This window comes from Seriola dumerili, unplaced genomic scaffold (assembly GCF_002260705.1).
Source record: "Seriola dumerili isolate Sdu_G_001 unplaced genomic scaffold, Sdu_1.0 BDQW01000331.1, whole genome shotgun sequence".
Classification (NCBI taxonomy): domain Eukaryota; kingdom Metazoa; phylum Chordata; class Actinopteri; order Carangiformes; family Carangidae; genus Seriola; species Seriola dumerili.
The window spans coordinates 12,555,814-12,572,864 of NW_019174586.1; the positions used below are offsets into that span (position 1 = coordinate 12,555,814).

At 43.2% G+C, this 17,051-nt stretch overlaps 1 protein-coding gene across 1 annotated transcript in view; it reads right to left on the reverse strand.

Moving 5' to 3' along the window:
- Positions 1 to 3,931: 3,931 nt before the first annotated feature.
- The window catches only part of LOC111232632 (glycine receptor subunit alphaZ1), a 65,182-nt gene continuing 52,062 nt past the window's right edge, over positions 3,932 to 17,051 (reverse strand). The window contains exon 7 of the mRNA XM_022760236.1: positions 3,932 to 4,216. Coding sequence (XP_022615957.1) covers positions 3,932 to 4,216 — 285 coding nt within the window. The remainder of the gene's footprint in view (positions 4,217 to 17,051) is intronic.

The window sequence follows — 17,051 nt, forward strand, 5'->3', positions numbered from 1 at the left end:
TGTAGATGCTGAAGGTGACGCTCATCCTCCATGAAACTTCTTACGCATCAAACAGGAGTTGCTATTTTCTTCTTTTTCTGAACCTTTTTTTATGCAAAGTCAAAAGCTAACATCCAAAATGCCAGCTGTTTACGTGACAGTGTTACACCTGCTGTGACCAAATTAATGAAAATAAAATGCGTCCTTGGTGATCATGGCCTTGAAAAGATTTCCATCACTATATCTGGGATTAATTTACTGGATAAAATGCATAGTTTATGGGGTGAGGCGTATTCTATGGCACTTCCACAGAAGAATGTATGTGCGTGGCATAGCCCTTCGGATCAGTCTGACACACTCTGAAATAACTAAATTCATGAAAAACTGTTAAAATATAATGGAATAATAATAATAAAAAATCTCCTACATGCATGTTTACACACTGTAAGATTGATCTCTTCTCATTTAAACAAGAGTTATCTGTTCCATCAGATGAAAAACATAACACATCTCAATGTTCTCTGCTTAAATAAATAAACAAATCAATAAACGCATACAAGTAAAAATGGTGCAGGTATAAAGGGGATGGGGTTTAAGGAATAGGTAGGTGATCAAATAAAAATATCCAACTTTAAAAAATTAAATAATACAAAGATGTAGTGGGAAATGTTACATATCAAAATATTTTGTATATATTATAATAATATTTGTATATCTGAAGTTAATCTAACCCAATACTCTGCAGCAGCAAAAAGCACCGACAACTACGTTTAAATACGAGAAACAAACAAAAAAAAACATCTTTGGTTTTGCTTCAAAACCAAGTTGGACTGGGGCTTAAACATTTGAACAAGTAGAATTTTTCAGTGAAATGTTGTTTTCGTTGTGACCAACAGCTGATTTAAACATGTCGTGATGCTCAAGGATGACAAGTCGAAATGAAATACACCGCTGTGCTCTTATTGTGAAGTTAAGTATGTTTTAAATGTCCTCATCCAGGAGACACTCCAGCATTACAGCTGATGTGTGAAACATTTTAACCTTCACAATAAAAGTCCAGTCGATTGTTTTTTTCTTTTAAACTCTGGACTCTGTGTGACTGAGGTGATTCTTCAAGGACAAGACAGTGAATGCCTCACGAAACAATGTGTGGTGATGTAATAGTTAGAAGAGATGATACCGTTTTTTATATTTGTTTGAAGCTGGAACTTATTAGCCTAGCTTAGCATAAACATTGGAAACAGGGGGAAACAGTTAGCCTGGCTCTATATAACTATCAACAACTAAACAAGCAGCCCGCTAATTTACACGCTATATCTCAATAAATTGTAATCAGTACACCAACCAAAATGTAACACCAGTCATGCTAAGCTAGGCTAACCACAGAATGCTATCTATCTTCCTGTCTAACTTTAGCACACAAAGCAAAAAGGTTTATTTCTCAAAATGTTGCAATTTTTTTTTAACAGTTTGCTAAAAAAAAAAAGGTATTGCGGAAAATACTGCAAGTCTCTGAAACACTCACACTGACACACTTTTTTAGGGCAGAAATTCAAAAGTCAAAAATGCAATAAGAATACAATAAATCTTAATCTGAGTATGAAACTAAGTATGAATTATTCAGTTTAAATTTTGCTTTGCTACAAAATTGGAAATTTCACTTTTGCATTAAAACCTTCCTGTAAATTTCTATCTGGTAAAGTAAAGAAGCACTTTGGGAGTTTCTGAGTAAACGATGCAGATGTGACAAGATGACAGGAAAAAGTCTGGAACAACCATTCACACAGAAACAGAGAGAGAGAGAGAGAGAGAGAGAAAAAAAAGATGTCTATCTTTTAAGTTTCTGCACTTTCTTTCCAAGTCCTGCCTGGCTCAGAGGTTTGGCTCAGTCAGCGTCCTGCTCATTTCTAATGTCAAACATGTTTCCATGCAGTCATCTGCAGGCCCTGGACAGGCTTTGTTTGATCACCTAATCGTCTCTGCTCCTTCAATATTTGCCAATAAGTATGAAAGACTTTGTTTAGCAGTTTAGCAGCGGGATGAATGAGTCAGAAAACAACTCACAGATAGGTGGCGCTCTTGAGATGGAGGAGCTAAAAAGGAAGAAAAAAAAAAAAAAATCATAATTGCATATACTGATCATTGCATAGAAGAAGCCTGCAAAATAAAAAAGTCTAACAAAACTTCAAACCAACCGACCTGCTTGAATGATCAAATCCCGTCCAACATGGCTGTGACAAAATAAAAGCAGTTGTTAACACTGTGAGTGGATGATGCCGTAGCTTTTCACACATCATGAAGCTCGCAGCTACAGTTGGTGCATGTGAATGAGATGGAAGTACAGTTAATTAAGGTATAACAGGTGTTATAATCTGTACAGTTTACTACACATGTCCTCTCAAACCGGGGGACGGGAGGGGTCGGGTGTCACATTAAGGCGGGGTCAAAGCAAGGAAGCACTAATAAGATGTAAACATATCTATGTTTCAGTCCCAGTGAACACAACGAGGGAAGCAAACGAGGATCTGCGTTCTTGCTCTGTCCAGGATCGAGTTGTTCTTTCTGCAGTTGATGAAAACAAACTAATATCTCAAGGATTAAAAAAAAAAAACCACAGAAGAAGCACGTGAGGCGTGAGGGGGGTGGGGGTAGGGTGCGCCAATTTGATGCAACAAACTGACGTCCGAAACCCCCCTCCCCAAGCCCACCCCCACCCCACCCCACCTTCCTCTTGGGAGGAAAAGCGGTTGGAGCTGGTGCGGAGCGTTGCACGGCCACGAGCGACATGTTTTCATTGGCACATAAATTAAGAAACAAACCAACAGATGCAACATGAAATAAATGAAGGACAGGTAGAGGAACACGTTGACCACAGATGAATGAGATATTTTGTCTCATAATCTTCAGCACTGCTTGTCCAGTGTTTTTTTTTATTTATTTATTTATTATTTATTTATTTATTTATTTTTTAAATTCTTTTGTTTTATTTTTTTGTCCAGTCGTGTGATTGACAGCGGCAGCAGCGAACCTCAAGTGTCTCTGCAGTTCAAGGTTTCGTGGTGTTGGCGGCGGGGAGGGGGGAGGACAAGCATTGATGAGTGCTCGCAATACACATTTGAAGCAAATCTAGATATATAGAACGCGTGATCCTTGCATCGCTTTAATTAATGGAAGCACCGATCCCCCCTTCCTTCCTTTTTTTTTTTTTTTTTGGGGTGAAAAAACCCTCATTTCCAGACGCCCGCCTTTTGGAGATAAGGTTCATATTTTTATTCCATTTATGATAGATATATGAGTATATTACACTGCTGTATGCTTCTCGCACATCCCCCACCCCATCCCCCACATCACTTTTTCATATAGAATTATATATCTGTCTTCACACAAAAAGAAAAACCTAAAATCAAATACAAGACGTTTTACAAGACTCCCTCGTCGTCTCCTTTCCTTCCAGTCCGTCCACTCCCACACAGTTCGTTGGGTGCGCCCGCAAAAGTCTGTGTTTACTTTTTCATTTTTCATCTTTTCATTTATATATTGCCACATTCATATATCATGCATTTTACTGCATTGCTATTGCACTGGTCCGGATTATTCAGGAGGTGTAAAGAGACGGGAACGGGGCTGGGATTCGGGGTGGGACAGAGGAGAATAAAGGGGGAAAGAAAAGCAATAAATATCTGAAATAATGTGTAGTAGGAGTCAGGAAGGGTTGAGGGTGGTGATCGCCACAAAAAGCATCTCATCCTCGACCAAAAGAGGAAGAGGTTGAAGGAAGAGGACAAGGAAAGGAGGCGTGGTTGGCGTGAAAAAAGGGGCCATGGTATCTCCTATTGAAGTCATCTCTCTCTCTGTTTCCTTCTCTCGTTTTGTTTCTCTGCGCTCTTCCTCTTCGCACCGTTTTCACCCTCCTCCTCCTCCTCCTCCGCCTCCTCCTCCTCCCGCCTCTCGACTACTGCTTGTGGATGTCCTCGCTGCGGATGATCTTGTAAATGATCCAGTAGAAAATGTTAAAAATTAGGAAGACGAGCGGGAAGGCCACGCGGGACACCGTGTCGATGCGCTTGGCCCGGCTAATGAACAGCTTCTTCATCTCCTCAATGCTCTTCTCGGGCGCGGCCGAGGCCGGGGCGTTGTTGTTGTTGCCCTTGATGGCCATGCCGTCCTTGGCCTGCAGGCAGGCGGGGCCCATGCCGTAGCCGGGGAAGCTGAAGCGCCCCTCGCCCGTCTCATCCTCCTGCAACACAGGCCAAGACTCAGGCTGTTAGGAACCAGAGAAAGACGTTACTGTTGGAGGTGTGTGTGGATATGTGTGTGTGAATGTAAGTGTGAGCGTGTTGCAGGTAAGAACAGGCAGGTGTTGAAGGTGTGTGTGTGTGTGTGTGTTAGAGGTCAGGTCAGGTTCAGTTGAGTTAATTAGACATGAATAACAGATGACAGTGAGTCTATGAAGTGAAGATGAAAACACATTTCGTTTCATAACTGCAGTTTTATCATCAGTGATTCGTTTGGATTCCTTTAAATGAAAAGCAGTAGGTAAAAGAATGAGACTGACAGACGAGCGTCACCTCATTATTATCTCTTGAATTTCAATCAATCATCTGATTGTCTTATTGTCTTATTGAGAGTCTAATTTCCACCAAGCACCTTCCAGCAGTTTCAACACCGTCGTATCCACATGTATCCTGACGGTCCCCAGTAATGCCAGGAGTCACCGCGGTTCGTTCAGGAAATTGTTCTGAAGTGTTAAGTGCTTGTTAAGTCAGAATATCTTCATTCATCTACAATTATAAATAAAACACATTTGGATCTGTGGGAAAGTGGGAACTAAACCAGATCTGATATAAAGTGCAACAGATTATTTTAAAACGTCATTAAACCGCAGCTGCTCCTGCTTGGATCCGTTTCATTCAGAGTTATTGGTGCTGAGAAGATCACGGATCTTTACATAAAGAAAGTGTCTGAAGGTTAAAAACGTGAGTCAAAGACCTTCAGAATCTGTTCTGATCGTTTCTCTTCATTCAAGAGAAAAAACACACAGAAACTAAAAGGCAGCTCTGTTCTGACATTTACAGAGTCGCACCAGCACATACACATCGACTGTCCTGCTGCTCAAACAGAAAAGCTCCGTTTTCCAATGGTCAGTTGTGGCCGATCGATTGTTCGGATGAATAACAATCTATGGATCGGTCCTCGTGTAACGAAAGATTACTCTGCTGTGATCTATAGGATTCAGTAGAGGAATGAAAGAGATTGATAAGAGACGGTTCTGCCAGCTGCGCCCGCTCTTTTAAAACCCGTGGTTTTAACGGTCGTGCCGTTAGCTGTTGATCTGAGCTGAAACCCAATACTTCGATTTAAAAGTGTAATCCTCCGGGTCTCTGTCTGTGCTGTTAGCTGCCATGTTATTTTCATTACCGGTGCGCAATGCAGCTTGGGACAGGTTGGACCAGGAAGGATCCACCTGTTGGATCCAGGAAATGAAGGACGCATATTGAAGGATGTGGCCTCTGAATTGTGATTCATCTGCTCTTTGTCCGTACAACCTCCCGCTGACACCTGCAGGCGGTTTACAGTCTCCATGTCTCATGTATCTGCAGACCTCAAATAGTGGATTCATGCATTACGAGCTCATCATCGATCACACAACATCCACCACTGAGACCAGGTCGGTATCTTCCCTCCGTAAAAAGTCATCAATATGAGCATGTTTATCTAACTCGTAAAGGGGGGGGGGGCGTGAGCTGAATGGATTGGATTGATTGACACGCGCTGTACCTCAAGGTTATGGCGTGTGCGTGACGTTTTCACCCGAGCATGGTGAGATATTGAAAATCCTATCTGCTCCGTCACCCTGCCTTTTCATTACAGAAGACACAATGACTTCCTTATCTGGTTCAGAGACTCGCACACAAACACTGCAATGGTGCTGAGAGAGTGTGTGTGTGTGTGTGTGTGTGTGTGTGTGTGTGTGTGTAAAACTAGGAAAATAACAGGTGCTCCAAAGTGCCCTTCAAAGTTAAAAATCAGCCATGAAATTAAAGAGGAGCAGACAAAAAGCCCTGCGATGATTAGGAGTCGTCTTTGTTTGGATTCACATTTTTGATAAAAGAGGATGTCAAAAAAAAAATTCATGCATGAATGCGACTTGTGTTCCCTCTGGGAGACTGTGTGGCAGCCTATCAGCAGGACATCTTTCCAGTGCATTCTGGGTAAGGAAGAAAAGGAGCATTTTGTGATCAGAAAACAAGCAGGAATGCAGCCTGGAGCAGGAGGAAGTGTTGGCAGCAGGAGAACTTAACGACTGACGCAAAACCACTGCAGCAAAAACAAATCAACCAGCCTGTAAAAAAAGAAAAGAAAAGAGAAGGCGGCTCAACTCTCTTCTGTTAGACCAGCCTCCAGTTTCCAGCAGCAGGAGGAGACGGTCAGTTAGCCAATAATCACCAATATCCATCAATACAATGGCAGAAAAGTGGATAAAATGCCTTTAAAATCAGATTAAATGGGTCAAAAGCTGCAACAGGACGTACATCTCTTACTGAGTGTGTGTGTGTGTGTGTGTGAATGCATGTATGTCAATGTGTGTATCCATAGGTATGTGCATGTATGTATGTATGTGTGTGTGTGTGTGTGTGTTAGACCACATTGTAGCACACCATTTTTAGCGCCCCATGTCCCCGTTCTGTCCTTGCGCCCACACCAACCCATTTATTACCGTTAATACATGTACACACACACACACACACACACACACACACACACACACACACACACACACACACACACACACAGAGTCAGACACACACCGGGTGTCTACACATTAGCCGCGATGCTAGCCGACCTCTGCCTGTCCTTCAGTGACGCTGCTAAACTATTACAGATGCTCTGCTTTATTCTCTCTGCCATGTGATTAATGTGGAGGGCGGAGGGACGTGAGGAGGAGGCGCAATGAGGAGGACAATGGAGGAACGAGGAGGAGGAGGAGGAGGAGGAGGAGGAGACGTGATGAGGAGACGAAAGAGGGAGAAAGGAAAAGCCCTGCAGCCTGTAGACACTGATCAGGGAAAAAGAAAAAAAGAAGAAAGACACACTGTTGATGTCAGAAGACGCCCCTGACTGAAACCTACACCCGTGGACATTTGTTACATTCACGCCTAATTAGAAAATTCCTCCATCAGCACAGCAAGGAGCAGCTTGTACAGTCCATGGATGGATGGAGGGACGGAGGAGAGAGAAACAGTGGGAGGAATGAAACCTGTCCTTCTTCCCTCTCGTCGTTCTCTCCTAAAAAAAACATCACACCGCAGCATCGAACGTCACGAATCGCTCCCAAGATTCACAAGCTTCAGCCAATCACAACAGGTAACGCCCGAGCGTCAACCTCCGGGGCTGAAAACTGCAGTTCCTCCAATGACCACTAGAGTCCGGCTCCAACAATGAGTCACTCCCCCTAGACTCCCATGTTAAAACTTTACAGCAGAAATAAACATGTTTTGGTCTCTAGAGATAATTTCCTCCTTCATGACACCTGTTTATAAAACTCACCTGTTTACATTTTATTAAGGACGTTATGGAGGATTGAGGGCGTGGCCTCTTTCAGTGACAGGTAGGTGAGCGTATGCTTGCCACAACAAGTCTTAGCTCCACATAAGCCCCTCCCCTATGCCCATTTTTTTAATTAGCTGGGAATTAGGATGTGGAGTCCGGCACTGCCAAGATGGCGATAGTGGAGCAGCTCACTCTGAGCTTCAGAGACCTGTGGTTGATGTCACAGAGGCTACGTCCATCTTTATTTACAGCCTGTGGTAACGCCACCTTTCATAAAGCCACACTGATGCTGGCACTTTACACAAAAGTGCTGCACCAGCTCACAACCTGTGACATCAAGGAGTCTAAATGAGGAAAAGCTGTGATCCCCAGTGTCCCCTGAATGCAGCAGCGTCGCTGTTGTGGCTGCAGGAGATGATCTGCTTCTAACCACGTTTTTGTCTCTTTATGCAGCTTCTTCTTCTCTGCTAATATACACTTAGAGAATAAAGATGAGGTGGTGTGCCGGCTACAACCATGAGCTTGTGAAATGTGAAACAGCTCTAAACCATCTTGGAAATGTGGCTGGTGAAGAGCAGACTGATTGAGGATGTCTCCTGTCCACTGACACGGTCCATCTACCTGAGCAAGTCTTCCAGACTCCTTCATGGTGAGGGCACAAGTTTGTATTCATGATGCTCTCTGTGTACAAGGGGCCTTTAACTGAAGCACCGATGGAGGGGAGAGAAGTGAAAAAAGGAAGAGGAAAAGGTGAAGAGAGAGGAAAACAGATTAACAGAACGAGAGGGGAATAGGATGAAAGAGAGGTTAGAGAATGGATGGAGAAATGGAAAGAGACAGGAAGTCAAGCTGAGAGAGAAGAAGACGGAGAGGTTGAGAGAAATCATCTGCAAAGAGGAGCCGGAGCAATGGAGGGAGGAGAAGAGACGGAATGAGAAGAGGGAAAAAGAAAGGAGCAGGAGGACCTCTTAGCTCGCTCATCCATCATGCTCTCCTCTCTCGATTGAAGCGTTTATATCTTTGCCTCTGTTGATGTGATTAATCGAGCAGATTAGCGGGAAGCAGGAAGCAAACTGCGTCAGGCGCGCTATCCTCCGCCATCTCCTCTGCAAATATTACCCTTGGATACTTGTTTTAGAGACCCGCATTTACATAAAAACACGATCCGGAAAGGTGTCAGCCCCAACTAACGGCGGCATCAGTCTTTCCTGGAACAGGCCGGAGGAGGAATTCCTTGGCTTGCGTTCCGCTTTATGATTTCCCCCCAGAAGCAATTCCAGCCTCGCACTAGGGAAGGAAATATATTATAAATTTGCCTTTGCTGATCCATTTTCTGGTGGATTCATCTCGAGCCGGCCTCCCCCCTCCCCACCCCTCCTTTCTCCCCTCTGCCTCTCTCTTCGATTCAGGCCATTTGAGGCTTTTTAAGATGTTTCACTATCAATATGTCGGCGGTGAGTGGATTCGGTGCAGCTGAGAGGAATGTACAAGTAGACCTGAGTTTACTTCAGTTCTGCACTTCTACATGTAAAGATGTTTAAAGACAGACTCTTGTTTTTTGATGGAGCTGCTTGTGGCTCCATGTGTTGATGTTCATTTTCTTCTAATCTGTGATTTAAAGTCGGATTGGACGAACTTCACACCTGAGAATCCATCTCCAGTCTACTAATAGTCTGTATGTGAGGTGTTTAGGGGACGTCTGTAAATAAGAGCGTCTACTAATAGTCCATATGTGAGGTGTTTAGGGGACATCTGTAAATAAGAGTGTCTACTAATAGTCTACATGTGAGGCGTTTATGGGATATCTGTAAATTCTAGTATCTACCAGTAGCCTGCACGTGAGGTGTTTAGGGGACATTTGTTATTAAAAGTCACACATTTTTGTGTAAAGTTCAATCACTGTGACAAAGGTCAATAAAACCATGAAAGACAGGAGCAACCTGGTGTCAGCATCACTCTCATGAGATGACAGTTCACGCTGTCATTAACTAGGAGTTTAGATGTTGTAGCTACATTATTTATCATTAGAGCTTTTTCATCTATAAACTTCCCAGATTGTTTATCGAATTATCTGGCAACAGCGTTTTTGATTCTCCATCCAGCGATCCGCCCATCCTCCCCTGTTCTTCTCTCCCTCCTCCATTTGTTTCCACTATAGTCCCCGGTTGCATTAAAGCATGGTGTGTTAATGTCTCTCGCTCATCAAGCCGCTGACCTGGAATGATTATCCACATGATCTGCTGCACCGTTCTTTTCTCTCCCCTCTTTCTCGTTTCAGCTTCTGCGTTTGATCTGAATAACATTCGAGGGCACACACAACACCTTTAGCTTCGTGCGTTAAATCTGGCATTTAAATTTTAATGTCAGTTTCCGGTTCACGTCGGCTTAATGTAGGGTTAAATTTTGCCTTTGACCGACTAAAAGCAACATGAATGTACATATATATCATTAGCGCCATTACTCACGTCCTGGTTCTGATTGCATGTAGAGCAGTGTGTTGAATTATACATGAATCCTTGCATTAATAAACCTGAGGCCATGTATTATCTCCGATTTATTTTTTAAGACCACAACATGCAACCTGCACCAACTTATTGATTTGAAATTCATTTTAAAAAATGCAACACGCACAAAAAAGTCCATCGCATTTGCACAGTTAACTGTCTGTTTTCATATCTGCACAGAATATTTCCATCCCCATGTATTTTTCTTCTACACAGATAGTTTTAAACTTCTTGATCGGTGCATTTCTTTTTAATACGGAACATGTGCGTGTATGTTTATTACTGCACGCTTGCAAACCTGCTTTAATCACATCTACGTCTATGATTTTCTAGGTAAAAATCAGCTCAGGTTTGATGTTTTAGGTATCGCAGACGGCCTTGTGTCCAACAGGTCAACGTTTTAGTCTTGTAAAAACACGGAGCCTGATGAAAATTCATGTTTTCACTAATCCAGTGGCTTTTAAGAGCATAAGAAGGGCGGGAGGTTAAAGCGCTGTCTTCAGCCGGCGGGGAGCCACATTACTCCGACTATCAGCAGAAAAATTTTGCAAAGTAAGACAGTAATTCGGTTACAGTGAATTATAATCTGGACATATGCGTCAAACGCAAAAGCAAAGGCAGTAAATGCTTTCAGTTAAGCGCCTCTCCATCTGATCAGGAAACAGTGAAAGTGTGGACCTGTCAATCAGGAGGCGGAGTTCAGCCTGTGGAGATCGCTGATCACTCTCCCCGTGCTTCTTCAGGCCTCTTAATCCCCCGCGCTCTCTTATCTGCCTTTGTTCTCAAAGCTGCCAAACAGCCTGTGAGATCAAGGCATTTAGAGCAAAACAGCATGTAGAGCCCCCCCCCCCCATCCCCGCCGAAAAACGCCTAATCACGGCTAATGAGCTGATTATAGCTGATCAATCAGAAAGTCTGTTTCCCTAATAAGGCTCCGTCATTGTTAAACAGCGGGATGGCGTCTGCAGTAGATGAGAGTGGGTGATGGAGGGGGTGGGTGGTGGTGGGGGTGGGGGGGTCACGTTCCTTAGGCTACTTCTCTAAATGTACATCTCTTTTCCCAGATGGCTGAGTGAGACAAAGACGGAGCCAGCTGCAGGGGAGGAAGCTCGGCGGTCGCTCCCGTCTCTTCCCCTCGTGCCGCTGAGGTGAACAGTCGTCAGCGTTAGCAGCTCTCTGCCTCCGGCTGAATGAAACATGGTTTAATGTATGTACTTTTTTTTTTTTTTTACTATGATACCGGATGGTATCTGGGATTTGTAAAGTAGGCCAGTTATTTTTTGATGACAGCAGCAGTCGTAGCTGCTCCACACTGGATTATTCCTCACAAATTATTTATGTTAATAAAAGCCTGTCTTCATCTAAAAATACTAATTTGCATTCTGTGTCCTGAACTTGAGAGACGGCTGTGAAGACGCTCTGAAGACCGTCCTGATTGAAATGGAGGTGAGAGGCAGTAATGTTCGACTTCCCTTTGATTTCTAAAGGGGCTCTTTCTTTCTCAGTCTGGAGAGCTTGTCTGTGTTAAACAAGCGAGCTGCTGCCAGGCGGGCCTATCCTTCAAGGATGAGTGGCGCTATTGATCTGATCCTCCTGCAGTTGCTCCGGCCCCCCAGCAGGGGGGGGTGTCGCTCCGCCTCGACGCTCGGCGGAGTCTCTCTCCGGCTCTCTCCCCTCTCTCAGGGCTGCGGTATCTGTCTATTTGATTCCATCTCGCTCTGTCTTTCTAATTAGACAGACCTCTGAAGCAGGTAGCCTCAGTCCGATTGCACTCACTCTTCCTCTCTCTGTCTCGCTCTCTCTGGACTATCAGTGTCACTAACGAATCAATAAAGCACCAGGGTAGAAACCACAGAAATCAGCACAACTGGGACTCCAACTGCTGCTGCTGCTGCTGCTGCTGCAGCTACCTGCACTGCAACGACCGGCCGAAAGACGGGCCGGAGCACGGCACTGTATTCATGCCGGGGGAAGGGATGGTAGTGTAGTGGAGTACCGCTTTAATTCTGAGGTACATATCAGACAGTTCCACCCACACAACCCGACTGATCAGACGCCGTGACTGTGCTCACAAGTCCCTGAAAAGCTCGACTGTTGCTTCCAGAAATCACAGAAGCAATCCCCTTCAGTCTCACGGTACACGCTGCTCGAGCTCTCGCTGTTTCAGAGAACGGCACAAATGTTAACAGTTGCAGAAAAGAGCCATTAAAACCCCCGAGGCCATACTTCACTCAGATTACAGAGACTTCCCACTGTACATCACTGTGACCGTGTAGCCATAATTACAGTAAGCAAATCCCTCCGGGGGAATATTCTTCTAATCCAATACGTCTTAACAGAATTACGTGTGCTAACCGAGCTGGTAGCTCCCATAAAACACTGCACACAGCGCCCGGGCTAAATGCTGACACGGATTGTTCGGTTTGTGTTTTCTTTTCCTCGCAGAGGAAAACTTTTCAGGCGGCGCTCACACGGGTGGCTAATTGTTCCATAATAAGACTTAACATAATCTCACTGAAGGGTGTCACTGGGGCATTTGCAGTGGCACGAAGCAGGAAATCAGGGGAATTACTGCTGTAATCAAACACACTCCTGACACACTTTTCATGCATTCATCAGTGCAACGAACCAAAGGGGACCAAGGTGTGGATCCTGAGCGAGTTAGAGAATCAGTTTGTTCTAATAATAATATTCATCCTCACACTGTAGCTGCCAGAACAATGATCACCCGGATCAGTCGCATCCTTTGTGCCAAAGTTGAGGTTGCTAAGTCGAACCTTCATGCTAACTAAGAATTTAACACTAAGAATTGAGGTTTCCATCCACTGTTAAGTGGATTTTCAATTTAAAAAATCCATCGCCACAGAAGAATATTGATATTTGGCAAATCTGCAAAACCCTACGTCATATAATTTTGGCGTCTTTTCTTGCGTATCAGACAGGTGGTTTGGACCAAAAAATATTCTTTGCTTTTGTGACGGCCCTCTGGCTCGGCCATGGCCTCTAGGGTTGTTTTGTCCTTGGTTGTTGCTTCTGTTCTGTCTCCCTTCAGGTCCTGGTAGGCGGAGTTGGCATCCAGTCTACCCAGCATGCATTTCAGACCATCCATCCCCATTGTCTCCCTCTCACTGCATCGCTGGATCTCCCCCTCGGTTGCACTTTTCACACACCCGCTCACCAACATCACCGACTGACTGACTACCCGTTTCACACATTTAATTGATATGTTTTGTTTCCTTTTATGTAAATAAATATGATTTATTCATGTCAAGCTAACGTGTGTGTATTTCCCTCCGTTCGTCGCGGCCTCAGAGTCGGGCTGTGACACTTTCTACACAGTCAAAATGGCTTCTTCAGGAAACACAGATAGTAGTTATGGCAAAAAAAAAAAACTTGAATCCTTCTCTGTCCTGAAGACTCGCCTCTACTGAACGGACTCACACACCTATTATCCGCCTCTCTCGGATGAAAGGTCACTTGCTAAGCGCGGCTGAGGCTCCTGTTCCTGAAAGCTTCTCCTTGAATCTACCGTAGCTCGGATTGTTCCTCTTTTTATCAGGTTCCAGCACAGCCTCCCTCTCCTCCTTTTTCCTTTGTTTTTCGGACAAGCAGTGAATGCTGGTTCCCCGGTTTATCCGTGCTGGAGGCCAGCAGTGACAGTCTCTCTGCAGCGAGCTGAGGCCTGACTGATAGCCCTCTCAGAGCCGTAATGGAGGGCTGTGGATCACATTAGATTCACATTAGAAAAGACTGGCCAGAGAGGTTAATTAAGAATGCGTGACGCCTAAGGACTGCCTCTCTCTCTCTCTCTCGCTCGTTCTCTCTCTCTTTGCGTGTCAGTGTGGCTTCACCATTGCTGGATTTATTTCACAGCAGAGCAGTTGGGATTAACGGGGATGATCTTATTGGGGGGGGAACTCATACTTTAAATAATGAATTTTATTCTTCCTTTTTTTTTTAATTGTGCTTGAATTAAAAAGTCAAAAGACCCGAGGAGCTGAACTTCAAACCGAACTGTTTGAATGAACCGAACACTTTGAGTGATTCCTCCATTTGGATCACATTATGCAAGCCTCTTGGCAAAATCCTATTTCAAATGCAAATACCTGAAATTCCACTCTGTGTTTTCTTAGTGTCCTCAGAAGTCCTTGTAGTTTTGCAGAGGTTTGTTCTTCAAAACAGAAAAGCTGCTTAATGTGCGCAGCTGTGATGAGGTGAGGTCGCTAGTGCACCACAACTATATTCAAGTGCAGTACTTTTGTACAGTTCTGAGGTACTTGTACTCCGTTTTATTCTTGATTCACGACTTTTTAAATGGGAAATATTTAGTTTTTTACTCAAAGTCATTTACTTTATGGCTGAAATTAACAGTTATTTTTCTAATTAAGATTTTTTTTTAATACAAAAACATTATGAGATTAAAGAATATTATGTATTTTATAACTTCCCAATAGTAAATTAAGTAATTAAAGGTCCCATATAGTCTAAAGCTACATGTGCATGTGTAGTGTGATTATAGATCAGCTCTAGCTTCTATATTAATACTGTGAAAGTATCAAAGCCTCAGTCCACAGAGAAATGCACACAGCCTGTATTCAGAAACTGAGCCTTAAAACCAGCCGTCAGGACTTCTGGAACTTTGTGATGTCACAACAAAGCAGTCACCAAGCCCCGCCCACCTGGACCCAGAATCCAAACCTTTACAGGATTTGGTTTCTCTGAGTGTGTTTACCTGAAATCTGTTATATTTTTATTGGATCACTCAGGAAACAGTCAGCCAATCAGAGGAGAAACCATAAAGCGCTACTTTCCATTTGGTTTTAAATCTAATTAAAGAAAAAAAAAATGAGAATGAGAATTTCTACGCAGACTGGAATAATAAATAACACTTGGTGTATTATTTTCTACATGTGAATTATTGTCACTTTTACACCAACAATTATCTATTTGATTACTTTCACGGCACTTGACCCCCCCCCCCCCCGCTCTTTTCTATCTGGTTCTCTGCTGCAAAGCACTTCATCCGTTTCCATTAAATTTTTCATCCAATCTAAGGTGACGTTTCCACTTTCAGGAACATCGCCGTCTTCGGTGTGAAAAGGCAGAAGTAACTGGTTAAGTGTGTGTTCACATACGTTCGCTTTTTCCGCTACGTGTTACGGGTAGAAAATTCCTGATGAATAAATCACACAGTGTGAAAAATAGACTCCGCAGTCGCCAGAATTCACCTCCAGACAGAATCTGACAGATGTCATGAGCAGAATACATGAAGTGAAATGAAACACAGCTCAGTTTTTGTGCTATATTCGGCTTCTGCTACGCAACACGACACCGAAAAACCTCACTGTCAAAAAAAAAACAACCAACAAATCGCATTACGTAACAACCTGAGAACCTGAATTGGCAGCGTGGGGTGAAAAAAACATCGATAAGGATTTCCTTCATAAGGAAAAACAAAAACAAAAAAAAACGGCGTCAGCTTTAAAGTCAGCACGTTGACCTCAACTGAACAGACGAGCTCCTTCATTAACAAAACTCGAATGACATAACACACCGACGGCCTAAATTCACCTCCTGCTCTCATCATACGAGCAGAAATAAACTGTGTAACAGAAAGAAAAAAAAAGAAAATATGCAAAAGGTTCAGTGTGCCAGATGTGGGTCAATCCTGAGCCCGCGGTCCTCTAGCTCGCTCGCTCTCTCTCTCTCTCTCTCTCTCTCTCTCTCTCTCTTCCTGCTCTCGAGCTGAGAGAGGGTCGAGAGACATAGAGGAAGGCATACAACCGGAGCGAGCGAGGTCTGCGTTTGTGTCTGATTCACCTGAAAGTGCAGCGGCAGCCGGACCACTAATCTACCTCTTCACCTACCATCACAGCTCAGGGGATTGGGGATTACAACAATGGGATTTAGGATTTATAGTTTTTTTTATTTTATTTTTATATATTTTTTCCATCGACCGCCCTCAGCTCCCTCTCTGCTCTTCCATACTACGCTTTATTGACTGAGGTTGATGTGGCAGCTCAGGCCCGTTCACAGACCGAAGGTTCTGATCTGAACAGAATATTTAACGATCAATAACGCGACCGTCATCAGCAGATGGAGTCTGGCCTGTCGTAATGAACTCTCTCACTTTACATTGTAAGGATTACCTGTCCCTGTCGGCTTGAGCTTCACCCTTAATTCTTTCACCTGAGAAAAAACAATCTCACCTCAAGGTCAAAGCTGTTCCGGAGCTTTCGATCAGCTTCAGTGAAGGTCATGTGATACGAACAAGTTGTCCTTCTTCAGGACTCTCAGACTGTTTTAACATCAGTGTTTGGTTGAGCTGATTATAAATTACAAAAGGTATAAAACCTGTCAAAGGGTCAAAGGCCAAAAAGGTTGAGAATCAAAAGTTCTAGCTGAACTAGACTGAGAAAACAACCTTCAGTTATTTTAAGATGCTCCGAAGTTTAAATCAATGCAGAACTAGATGCTTTTTACTACTTGATGCTGATTAGAAAAATCCAAAGGAATCTGAAACTCCTACAGTTTTTGTCGTCCTAAATCTGCCAAACCAAAAACTCCAGAAAAAATATTTATTTTTGCCACTTTTTTTTAGTTTTAAATAATCTGTGCCCTGTAATCTAATCAGTGAACTCAGGTCAATACACACCAGTGATACATGTGCTATTTTATCACTTTATCATCATTAGCAATTCACAATGATTTTTGCCTGATTTTATTATCGATACATTTTGATAATCGAGCAACAAAAATACAAATTTTCTACCCTTTTTTTTTCTTTCTACATCACAGCTGGAATATTTTTGGGGGTTTTGAACCGATGGTCAGAGAACACAAATATGCTATGCTATTTTCTGACATTTTATAGACTTGTTAATGATTGACAGAGACGAGATTGTTGAAAGATGGAGTCAGCTACAGTTTTCATCATCATTATTATTAGTTGTTACTATCATTATTATCATTATTATTAGTTATTATTATTATTTTCCTTTAGATACATTTTTTTAA